General features: G+C 41.8%; 2 protein-coding genes across 2 annotated transcripts; both read right to left on the bottom strand.

Moving 5' to 3' along the window:
* Positions 1-1,512: 1,512 nt before the first annotated feature.
* LOC121393079 (probable UDP-sugar transporter protein SLC35A4) lies at positions 1,513-3,182 on the bottom strand. The gene has a single exon (XM_041588818.1). It carries the CDS (start codon positions 3,180-3,182, stop codon positions 2,217-2,219), a length of 966 nt encoding a protein of 321 aa, XP_041444752.1. The 3' UTR covers positions 1,513-2,216.
* A 40-nt stretch (positions 3,183-3,222) lies between these two features.
* slc35a4.S (solute carrier family 35 member A4 S homeolog) lies at positions 3,223-9,328 on the bottom strand. The gene is made up of 3 exons (XM_018256260.2): positions 9,178-9,328; positions 5,673-5,768; positions 3,223-3,874 (listed from the first exon to the last, which is right to left on the bottom strand). Exons 1-3 carry the CDS (start codon positions 9,190-9,192, stop codon positions 3,677-3,679), a joined length of 309 nt encoding a protein of 102 aa, XP_018111749.2. The 5' UTR covers positions 9,193-9,328; the 3' UTR covers positions 3,223-3,676.
* Between the last annotated feature and the right edge of the window lie 3,403 nt (positions 9,329-12,731).

The raw sequence follows: 12,731 nt of genomic DNA, 5'->3' as shown, positions 1-12,731 counted from the left end.
CCACAGTTAAAAGACCACACAGACATTAGCACTAAAAACGGTAAACTCCCCCACACACAAGTTATAAAAAGCTACTGATGGTCATCCCCCCCCCCCATAAGTTAAAAAAAAACGATGGCGCCAGGGCGTCGCATAAAAGTTTTTTTTAAAAATCATTGGTGGTCAGGGCCCCTCTTACGAGTTAAAAAAATGTTGGCGTCAGGGCTCCTCTTACGAGAGACAATTTAGAAACCTTGGTGGCAGGTGCCGGTAGAGTATTAAAATAATACATTGGTGGCTTTAAAAAAATTAAAAAAACACACATTGGTGTTCAGTAGAACTGAACTCATGGCTTCTCACGGCTCCTTTCGTGACTTCCGGTCTTTTCGTGAATCAGCAGTTCAGGACTTCGGCTTTTTTCGTCTGGTTCAGGACTTTCGAAGAGGCAGCAGATTTTCAGCCCTGCCAAGGTGGGCCCGGCTATTTCAAAAACTGCAGCACAGCGGGCCCCACTTTAGGCCGGGCCCAGTACACTTGTACCCCCTGTGCCCCCTGGTGGAGGTCCTGGCACCTCTAATAGGAACCATGGGCGTAACTACACAGGAAGCAGACCCTGCAGCTGCAGGGGGGCCCAGGAGGTATAGGGGCCCCATGAGGCCCAAATTCATATTCAATTGAGGTGAGAAGCATGGGCATAACTACAGAGGAGTGTAGAGGACCCAGTAGGGCCTTAATTAATAAGCAATTTCAATATATCTTGGTACAATTGGTCAACTAAACCCTAAATTGAATTTGCTAAATAACATCTAGTTATGCCACTGGTTGGAAGCCAGTCAACTTCCTATAAAATAGGGTAAGTGAGGAGTTGTACACGGGTTACCCAAACATGACCACTTTCATGGATTTTTTGTGAGTCAGACTGTTTTGCTCTCCTCACCTGGGTGTGAAGGAGAACTGTAAAGTGTATTCATTTGGGAGAAAGCAGTTGATCATGGACGTGATGTAGCACTGCTTTAAATTGTCTCCAATGGATTATTTATAACACGAGTTTATTACAAGTTAACATTAGGCGGAGTACACTAACCAAGAGCGAACTGGTTACATGATGGTAAGCTGCATTGTCATTGAATTTTCTTACATCTATAATTAACTTTTCTTTGATCAGTTATATCTGTAATGAAAGGAGTTGTTTGCAGGGTGCTAATAGCAGAATACTAAAACCATTTGAAATTAGACTTCATTTTTATTCCTTATGTAATTTGGACCCTGGCAACCAGATTGCTGAAATCACAAACCGGAGAGCTGCTGAATACAAAATCTGAATGACTCAAGAACCACTAATTATAAAAAATGAAAACCAATTGCAAATGTTGTCAGAATATCACTTCCTACATCATACTAACAGATAAACCAAAGATGAACAACCCCTTTAAAGATCAAACTCTAGTGCCCCCCCCAGTAAAAATCCTACTTGTTATGCAAGTTAGGATATCTTATTTAACGTATTAAGAAATGTCACTTCATATACACAAGTTGCATAAAAATAGTTTAATTGATGCAGAAAATAAAGCATATTAAAGGACATGGAAAAAAAGCACTCTTACATTGAATATATCCAACATTTTTCTCAGCGATAACAAACATGCATCATATATATTTCACCCCCAAAATATAGAATTGTTCTTTGGTTTGGGTTCACTGCCATGTAGTTATGACTTTTAACATTTTCCAAAGACAACCATGTGCAGAGGGCTGGGGGGGGGATATTTTTGGAGAATGCCTACTGGATACACCTGAAAGTCCAGCCATAATGTCAGTTTGGGCAAGAGTTGGGCTGAACTAGATCTTATTGACTTGATATAAGGGTGTGGGATTGCATTTCAATGCGGAAAGCAAAGTACAAATGTAAACTGGAAGCTATGCACCTGTTTATTTGCACATTTCTTTGTGAGTCCCTTGGGTCCAGGGTATATTTTCTCAGCAATATAAATACGTCTATTAAATTTAAGGAAGCCATTGATTTAGCTGAATAAGTATTAATGGGTTAAATAAAACCTTGTCCGTTCCACCTAATAATGTGGTGATAATATGGTGCAAGCTTAGGATGGGCACATGACAGGCATATATTTAAATGGTCTATTATGCCCTTCATTCCCAGTAACAGTGTCCAACACATCACCCATGGTTATAATTCTAGAGAATGGAATCAAAAGGTGGTGTACTGTATTAACCCGGTGTTACTTCATGCCATAATACATGTAGACAGCAAGGCCAATGAGGAGAACTGCCAAGAAAAAGAGTGCTGTGAGCTGCAGCTGGAACAAAATGAAAGACAGAAGCCCATTTCCCAGCATGGAGAAAGAAATGATGAAAAGTCTGGTGATGTTATTACTGTGTTTCATTACAAGAGACATAATCAAGCCATTAAGCGCCTGGCTCAGGATAATCACCCAAACCCAAACAGAAAAGCCATCAAAAAAGTCACCATATTGACTGTTGGTCAGGTGTGCTGTAAAGTTTATAATTATGCCAAAAGAATATAAATAAAGATTCTGCATGTTCAATGGTATCTTCTGAGTCTTTAAAGTCATTTCTGTGTAAGCAGCAGACAGTCCAGAGATAAGGCAATAAGCAAGCATTAATAGCAAGCCTGGAAGCGTGACATACAGATTTGTGTCTGAAGACACCTTTTCCATATCTTTGATTCCACCATAGCTGTAGAATACTCCAGCAGCCAAAAGCAAGAAGACAGAAAACCATCTGTGGACGGACAACCTCTGGCGCAGGAATAAACTGTACAACATGGCTGTACTGACAATCTTCAGGTTACTCAACACTTGGAAGCTAGAAGGATCCATAAAGTGCTGAATGTAAACCACTAAATTGTTATTTGCTCCATATAGAACAGCAGGCACTGCATAAGGCGCTGCTAAACGCCATGAGAGAGAGGCTTTCAGGGATTTCCGATCCTGAATGAGGAAGAATACCAGGGAGATTACAAACTTGCTCAATTCAATTAGGAGAACAACAGCCGATGAACTGAAGGGAATCTCACCATTGACTTTGCAGAGGTAAATAAGAGGCGCATGAGAACCATAAATGGTAACAGACAGGACTAACATCAGTCCCCATAATATCTGTTTCAGTTTTTTCTTACCCAGAGAAAGGTTCGACCCATTAGGTTCAACGTTAATGGAATACATTTCTTCGATCCTTGGAAATTATGGAGCAAAGCCCATTTATATTGGTCAGTGGTTTTTGGTACCAAATTTTATTTCATATACAGACCTGGATAAAATGCTTATGCACTAGAAATAAACACCATTGACAAATACGAACAGGTAAAGAAATAAATCAAGTTTTGCTACTCGGACTGCATGCAAGCATAAAATATCACGAGTTACGATTGATGGAGCTCAAGTGTATTAGCCGTTCCAATAATGTTATCTTCTTTGCTCTGAGAATTGTTCCACGCACCATAATGTTCAACCGAATTGCATTCTGCTTTGTATAAAGGCAAGTAAACAGATGTCAGGCCTGCTGAGTATACCGAGTATTACAGACCTTACATCCAGTTCATGTAACAGCGCACACAGTGAATGTGCAACGTTATAGGTCCCTAATTCTAACTATATCGTTCAAGTAAAGCACTTAATACATGAGAGGAGCAGGGAATGGAGTGTAAGCTCCGTCCAGTTTAATCAGGTCCCTTTCTCAGAGAGCTAAGGTAGTCTTTGATGGTTTTCTCAACATTTGGCACAGCGTATGACTGAGCTGCATAAATACCACTGCAGGTTCCGATCACAAATCCCAGAACAGCAGAGGTTCGCAGTTTGGCAACAACGTATCCAGCCAGGAATCCCTTCAGAAATGGAGAGCTCAAAAATGAACCATCCTGTTAACAAGAGAAAAAGTAGATGCAATAAATATCTCCATTATAAAACAAGCTAAAATGACACACAATAAGTGAAGTAAATGTGTAAAGTACTCTTCAAACCATTTAGCAGTTACTTATTTTTCAATACATAATGATCAGGCAGGCCCTCCTGAGGGGAACACAAATGAAATATAAAATTAGGGATGCACCAAATTCACTATTTTGGATTGGGCCGAACCCCCGAATCCTTCGGACGAATACCAAACCGAATCCGAAAAAAAAGATTCGGACGAATACCAAACCGAATCCGAATTTCCATATGCAAATTAGGGATGGGGACATTTTTTTTAATTCCTTGTTTTGTGACAGAAAGTCATGCAATTTCCCTCCTTGTCCCTAATTTGCATATGCAAATTAGGACTCTGATTTGGTTTTGCCGGGCAGAAGGATTCGGCCGAATCCTGCTGAAAAAGGCTGAATCCCGAACCGAATCCTGGATAAAATAGGATCTATTGGAGATATGGGGTCTATGGGAGCCTTTCCGTAATTCGGAGCTTTTAGGATAACGGGTTTCCAGATAATGGGTCCCATACCTGTACAACATTTCTTTGGTGGCTTGAGAATTTCTGCAACAGAACAATATAAAACAGTCCTGTCTAGTTGCAACAACCTGAAGGTAAGCATTGAAGGGGTTAAAAAAAAAAACAACTTGCAAGCTATTTATGAGATTCAGCTGAACCCCAAATCTTTCAGGAAGGATTCCTGAACCTAATGAATCCTGAACCTAATGTAAACGCTTATTTGCCCTGGAAGGCTCCTGGCTGAATCCGAATTCTGCTGAAAGAGGCTAGGATTTAGCGAAACCGTGAACTGAATTCTGTGCATAAGCAGGTCACATCTAATTGCTTTTACATTGCTCAAATTTTAATTTTACGAAGAAGCATATGTCCTTCGGATATGCAATATGGGGTTAAGGGATGCTGCAGATACAAATCAGTGATGACTTCAGATTATGGGAAGCTGCAGAGCCTTTACTCATTGATGAAGGAATCAAGTAACAGCACTGCATAGGAATAACCTGACATAAACATTGCATGGCTTTTATTATCCTTTCAAATATATGCATCATTTCGATGTTTTTAAGTTCTTACCTGTTATGACAAGACCTATGACATGCTTCCAGAGTATTAGAATGACTTGTTTTATTAATATCTACAGCATAAAAATAGTCAAAGCTGTTTATCCTGCAAGGAGTAAGGTGACTGCAGAATAACAAAGAGACTGTGTGAGCACTGAATGGCATATTAAGCCATGGCGGAAGGATCTTGTGATCTGTCCTGGAATGCTGTAATCACACACAAACATTCTGAGAAAAGACTGGTATTGTTCAATTTGCGGCCCCATGTTTTAGGGCAGCGACACGCTCAGATTCGGGGAGATTAGTGGCACAATGACAAATCTCCTCTTCTTCGGGCGACTAATCTCACCGAACTGCCTCCCACTGGTTAGAATGTAAAACGCTGGCAGGATGGCAATCGGTGCGCTTCGTTTTCCGAAAGTCTTCCGAAGTTGCCTCACAAGGAAACTTCGTGCGACTTCGGAAAACAAAGCTCTCACTGTGCCATCCCACCGGCGATTTAGATTCTAGGCAGTTCCGGGAGATTAGTTGCCCCGAAGAGGCGATTTATCACCGGTGACTAAATCTCCCCGAATCTGAGAATGTGTCTCTGGCCTTACCCATGAAAGTGCATATGCTTTCAAATACAAGGATTTTTCTTCACAAACCGGCAATAATGTGACTGTTTGAAAAACGTACTTTTGCCACTCCGGCTTGTACCTCATCTTCTAGCCTGCGCTGCAGAACTTCTATCTGACCCTTCAGAAAGGCAAGATCCTTCAGCTTTGAGGAGCCCTGCAAAGTATAAAGATGTTTAGTAACACAAAATATTTTCGTAACACATATTTTCAGGCATATTTTTAACTTGATTTGTGCACCAGAGTAGGAACTGTGAAAAAGATCAGCAAAGGAAAAGGGTTTATTTTCCCTTTAATATGATAAGTTTTGCAATTTTAACTCTGTTATATATTTTCAGCCATTCCGTTTGTTATTTTTAGGTGTCATTTGACAGAAACAAACCTCCTGATTTGATTATTATTCATGAAGCCTGCCCATATGTTGTTAGAATTATCCTCAGGTTTATCATTTTATGTGACCGTGTCACATGGTACAATATGGCATCTTTAATCTGAGCCTTTTAATTGTGAAACAGTTGGTTTCCTGCTCCTGTCATTTCAGGTGAGGAGCACATCGAGCAGTGGGTATGATCCACATCTGATGGGACTCGAGGGGCCCATGTGATCCAGTGACTGGTCCGAGGGCTAGATGTTCCATACTTGGGGCAATCCAAACTGTCCACAGTAGGAAGCAAAAGGGAACAAAATCGTGTTTTGTCACCAAAAAATCGCACTGCCTAAATGAGAAGAAATCTCCCTGTGTGAAATCACACAAAGTTGCAGGAGGCGATTTACTGTGCTTTTCTGCATCTTCAAAGTACAGGTATGGGATCCATTATCCAGAAACCCGTTATCCAGAATGCTCAGAATTAGGAAAAGGCTGTCTCCCATAAACTCAATTTTATCCAAATTTTTAAATGATAACTTACTTTTTCTATATAATAATAATAATAAAGTAGTATCTTGTACTTGATCCAAACTAAGATATAATTAATCCTTATTGGAAGAAAAACCAGCCTAGTGGGTTTATTTAATGTTTACATGATTTTTTAAGTAGGCTTCAAGACTGGAGATCCAGATTACAGAAAGATCCATTATCCGGAAAGCCCCAGGTCCCGAGCATTCTGTATAACTGGTCCTATACCTGTATCACATTTGCTATCCAGCTAAAAATTAGGCTGAAGGCACACACAGAGCTTTTCAGGCAGTTTCCATTCATTCTGATTCCATGTGGCATAGAGCGGTATCTTCCTAAGCTGAAATACATTATATTTGGCTCTGGCCTCCTGGAGATGCCCCTATACTTTGCTGTGAGTTTTCAGGCTGAGAACTAGGACTGTTGCTTTCAGGCAGTCCTCATTACAGGCAATGGGTGGAGGACTTGATCACTCCTGTGTTGTGGGAAATACTATAGCGTTGGAAAACACCTTTAAAGGGATTCTCTCATGATTTTTATGATGTATTTTTTATTTCTAAATGACACTCTTTACACTGCAAATAATTCACTCTACAATGTAAACTGTATTTCCTGAACCAGCAAGTGTATTTTTTTTAGTTGCAATATTGGTGTGTAGGTGCATCTCAGGTCATTTTGACTGGTCATGTGCTTTCAGAAAGAGCCAGCACTTTAGGATGGAACTGCTTTCTGACAGGCTGTTGTTTTCTCCATGAATGTGTCTCAGTGGGACCTGGATTTTACTATTGAGTGCTGTTCTTAGGCAGCTGAGGGAGCTGCTATCTGGTTACCTTCCCATTGTTCTTTTGTTAGGCTGCTGGGAGGAAAAGGAGGGGGTGATATCACTCCAACTTGCAGTACAGCAGTAAAGAGTGACTGAAGTTTGTCAGAGCACAAGTCACATGACTGGGGACAGCTGGGAAACTGACAATATGTCTGGCTTCATGTCAGATTTCAAAATTAAATACAAAAAAAAAAAATCTGTTTGCTCTTTTGAGAAATGGATTTCAGTGCAAAATTCTACTGGAGCAGCGTTATTAACTGATGTGTTTTGAAAAGAAAAAAAAACATTTTTTCTCATGACAGTTTACCTTTAACTCACATTGTCTGGATGAAAAGTCAGATCATGCTCCGATAGGCAATTTCAGATATGTTTCAGCCCGTGTGCCATAAAGAGGCAGTCATACACTATCCTCAGACTGTCCAACTAGAGGCCAGTAGTCTGGAAGTGACCATCCATGAGATATTTGTTGTCTTCACACACCTTATTGCAGCACATTATTCTTTTTTGCTCAGCTCAGATAAATGTGGCATTGTGGCTGACTGGCCCAGGGCATGGAAAATCTGAGATCCAAGCGCAAGACAGAACCTGCTGAGGCTTCAGATATTATGGGATATTATATACTATAGATATTATGGGATGCACACTTCAGCTAGGTAAGGAGGAGGGAGGCAGCTGAAGGGCTGTTTGGGAATTCCTTCAGGCAGCAACGTGCAAGTGTCAGTGACATTCAGCTTTTCTACAGCAAGTGTCACTAATGCCCTCCCCTTTCCATATCAACTGTCACATTCTGTTTGAACCCCCCCCCCTCGTCACATAGTGACTTTAGCCTAAAGGTTATTCTACACACACACGTGTAAAGGACATCCATCTGATTGTATCTAACACAGACGCACATGCAGCATCATAGGATTCTGAATATCGATTAAAGGGGTGGTTCACCATCAAGTTAACCTTTAGTATATTATAGAATGGCTATTTCTTAGCAACTTTCAATTGGCCTTAATCTTTTCTTTATTATAGTTTTTGAATTATTGGCCTTCTTCTTCTGACTCTTTTCAGCTTTCAAACGGGGGTCACTGACCCCCCCCCCATCATATGCCAGTCCCTTTCTGAATGCAAAGCATGGTTGCTAGGGTAATTTGGACCCTAGCAACCAGATGGCTTAAATTACAAACTGGAGAGCTGCTGAATAAAAAGCTAAAACCATAAAAAATTAAAACCAATTGCAAATTGTATCAGAATATCCCTCTCTACATCATACTAAAAGTTAATTTAAAAGTTAACAATCCCTCTCTGATTAAGCTGCATTATGTTGCCATCACTGCTTGAGGCACAGCAATAGATAAAGAACATTTTCAATAGTTAGTGTAAAGAGAAAAGCTAGTAAAGCAGTAGGCGTGCCCTTCTGATCTGTGTATTGAAGTCAGAGACTCTTAGCTTCTGCTACATTGTTTCAGGATTGGGAACCAGCAGTGCAGAGAATACAAACAAGTCCGCCAGGTAAAGTTTTCACTAGCAACTGCAAGTTCATTTACAAAGAACTTAAAACCATTTAAATACGGTTCCGACAATTGTACGGAAAGACAATTGTTTGTAGCCGGCTTAGGCCTTGTTCTAATACACGTGAATAAACCCGGTATCAATGCGCACATTGAGTGAACAGGCTGCTGCTGCTGCCCCAGGATCTATATCAACTGCACCACAAGCTCCGCTTCACAAGGAGTCGGAAAGTGCCACAAAACGAAGGCGGATAACTCGGAAGCGCAATAGGGCAACGCCCCAGGCAGGGGACCTTAGACACAGAATAAACCTGGCTCAACTCCGCGTGAAACCCACTCTTCCACTAACCTTGTCATCCGCCATGTTGTCCGACCGGCGCCCGCTCACTCACACGTACACTAGGGCCGCATCGATGCGCTCTGGGTTCTGACACCACGTGACTAGAGCGACCGATGACTCTGACGTCAGCTCTGAGCTATAGCTGTGGGAATTGTCAGAATGTCAGTCAGTGTGGGACTTGTGCTGGGCATGAAGGCTGCTGTGTGTCACAACAACTGGCACTCACATTAATACGCTAGCTAGCACATTAAGCGATTTCTCAAAGTAACAGGTTATTGGTAGAAGGTTCTTACACACTAATAGGCACAATTATTTGATTATACTGCCTATAGTCACATGGTTTCAGAACTCAAGAGTTGCCAGGTTTACATTTCAAAACCAGCTAAGGACTATCAAAAAAACTAGCCAAAAGCCATTTTAGAAAAGTAGCCCAAAAATAGCCAAATTTGGACACTGAGAAATCTTAAAGTAAAACAATAAGGGCAAAGACACGCTCACATACCTCCCAACATTTTGGAAGTAAAAAGAGGGACAAAAACTGTTTTCGCACGCAGAACAGCGACATTGTTTGACCACGCCGCTTTCTGTGGCCACCCCCCCTAATTACCATGTTCATTTTACAAAATTTGGCAGGTTATGAAAGTTTGAAAATATTTCTCCTTATCTAAATTTTTTTTTGTGTCTCAAAATTGTTACAAAGTATCTTATTTGCACCTGTTGGCTGTTCTGTGTTCTCTGCTAAAAGCCAATTAAGTAAGAAACTTTGTTTCTTTTTCTGACTGTTCAATGCAGAGAAAAAAGGGACTTTCCTGTACAAATGATGGACGGCAGGTTGAGCTGTCAAAAGAGGGACTGTCCCTCCGAAAAAGGGACAGTTGGGACCTGGTTTCAGAACTCACGAGTTGCCAGTTTTACATTTCAAAACCAGCCAAGGACTATCAAAAAAACTAGCCAAGCCATTTTAAAAGTAGCCCAAAAATAGCCAAATTTGGACACTGATAAATCTTAAAGTAAAACAATAAGGGCAAGACACACTGAGAATCTCCTCTTCTTCAGGCGAGTAATCTCCCCCAAACTGCCTCCCGCCGGCTAGAATGTAAATCCCCAGCTGGATGGCATTTGGAGCGGTTTGTTTTCCTGAAGTTGCCTCTTTGGAAATGAATCGCTCCGAGTGCCATCGAGCCGGCGATTTATATTGTAGGTGACGGGAGGCAGCTCAGGGAGATTAGTCGCCCTGAAGAAGATGCAATTTATCACCGGGCGACTAAATCTCACCAAATCTGAGTATGTGTTTCTGCCCTTAGGGTATTAAATCAATGAAGTGTCAGGAATTTTCCAATAACTTTTCTACATTAAAGAGGACATTTTTACATTTTCCCTGTAAGGTGGGACAGATTTCTATAGACTTGAGAAAGTGCACTGCTGCATCAGATGCTCTGTGGAGTAGGATTTGCACAGGCTGTCACTGGTTGACTAGCTCAGTGTATTTGTACCTCACTACAGCTCAGTGTGAAACAACCCAGCTTGCAAATTTTCCCTCAGTCCAGAATATGGAGCATTGATGATCCATTACAACTGGCATTTCTTGTCCAACATAACATTAATAATAGAAAACAAGACATACTGTACATACCAGTTCCTCATGTATGGAAGAGATTACTGTGTAATCGACATGATACTGCAGAACATCAGCAGCACAAATGTTATTATACTAGTCCTCAAACACAGGGTCGCCAGATACTGATTGTATTTGCTCTGCAGGGTACAGAAAGACTCTTCTAATGGTATGTTGCATCTGATATATTAAACACAGACAAGCAATGTCTGTCCCCTCATATACTGCTAACATGCACATACATCCAAAGCATACTGTATACATCTATTCTCTGGATATTATACATAGAATTCAGACCACAAAATGAGTGCCATAATGAGACAATAAAAGGTTCCACAATTCTTTTTAGGACCCCATAAATCAAGTGATGTTGCCTGTACATTAAAAACCCATTGATGTTTAGCATAAATCATTGTTCCACAAGGTCCTCTTTATTCCAGGCTCCCAACAGCTGCAGGTTAACTCACCGTCCTAGAGTCATGCCAGTGATAAGTCTCTGCCTACATTCTTGGGCTGATGTAGCTGCCACTTGGACTTTTAAAACCAGCCACTAAGTTCTTAAAATAGCCCAATTTGGCTATAAAACCGTTCTTGTGTGGATGGGCTTGCATCAGCTTTGACATCAGAGAGCAGCCCTTGCTTAAAGGAACAGTAACACCAAAAAATGAAAGTCCCTTAAAGTAATGAAAATATAATGTACTATTGTGCTGCACTGTTAAAACCCATCCATTTGCTTTTAGAAAAACTACTATAGTATTTCAACAAGCTTTCGTGTAGCCATGGGGGCAGCCATTCAAAGCTCAGGCTCAGGATACACAGAAGATAACAGATAAGCTCTGTCGTTTACAATGGGATTCTTCAGAACTTATCTGTTATTTACTGAGTGTCCTGTGCTTGAATGGCTGCCTCCATGGCTACACAGCAGCTTGTTTGTATAAACTATAGTAGTGTTTCTGAAGCAAATACACCAGTTTTACCAGTTTTTATTATCACTCCTTTAAAACATTTGGTGTTACTGTTCCTTTAACATACTGTACTGGGGCAGTGTCAAAGATTAGGTAGGGGGCGCTGTAGAGTCTGAAGGGAAAGGGCGAGTCCTTGAGGCAGGGGCTGTATGTGCCAAGGGGAAACTTGAAGGGAAGCAGGAACAGGTAGATGAGGGCGAAGAGTCAGACTGGAACAGGACAGATAGGACGACGATCAGGACTGGACAAGACAGGAAGAAGAGGGCGACGACTCAACAGGAAAGGACTGGACGTGGCAGGAGTGGAACGGCTTGGATGGGACAGGACGGTGCGGGCGTAGATCAAACTGGGGGATAGAGTGCAGAGGGAGACAGGAGCGGATAGCAAGACAGGACTGGAGCAAGATAGCAAGAGAGGACTGGAGCAAGAGAGGGCTGGAGCAAGATAGCAAGAGAGGGAGACTGGAGCAAGATAGCAAGAGAGGGAGACTGGAGCAAGATAGCAAGAGAGGGAGACTGGAGCAAGATAGCAAGAGAGGGAGACTGGAGCAAGATAGCAAGAGAGGGAGACTGGAGCAGGATAGCAAGAGAGGGAGACTGGAGCAGGATAGCAAGAGAGGGAGACTGGAGCAGGATAGCAAGAGAGGGAGACTGGAGCAGGATAGCAAGAGAGGGAGACTGGAGCAGGATAGCAAGAGAGGGAGACTGGAGCAGGATAGCAAGAGAGGGAGACTGGAGCAGGATAGCAAGAAGGGACTGGAAGCAGGATAGCTAGAGAGCTGGAAGCTGGATAGCAAGAAGGGACTGGAAGCAGGATAGCTAGAGAGCTGGAAGCTGGATAGCAAGAGAGGAGTACAAGGTAGGGTTGGAACAAGGTCGAGGCTAGAAAGGTACAAGATAGGAAAGGTAAGCAGGACAAGACAAGGCAGACTAACAAGGGAGAAGGGGCAAGAGCTAGAAACCTAGTTAGGGGCGATGCCGCAG

Source organism: Xenopus laevis, chromosome 3S (genome assembly GCF_017654675.1).
Source record: "Xenopus laevis strain J_2021 chromosome 3S, Xenopus_laevis_v10.1, whole genome shotgun sequence".
NCBI lineage: Eukaryota > Metazoa > Chordata > Amphibia > Anura > Pipidae > Xenopus > Xenopus laevis.
Note: the sequence above shows the minus strand (reverse complement) of the source record. Positions and strands in the feature narration are given on the sequence as shown.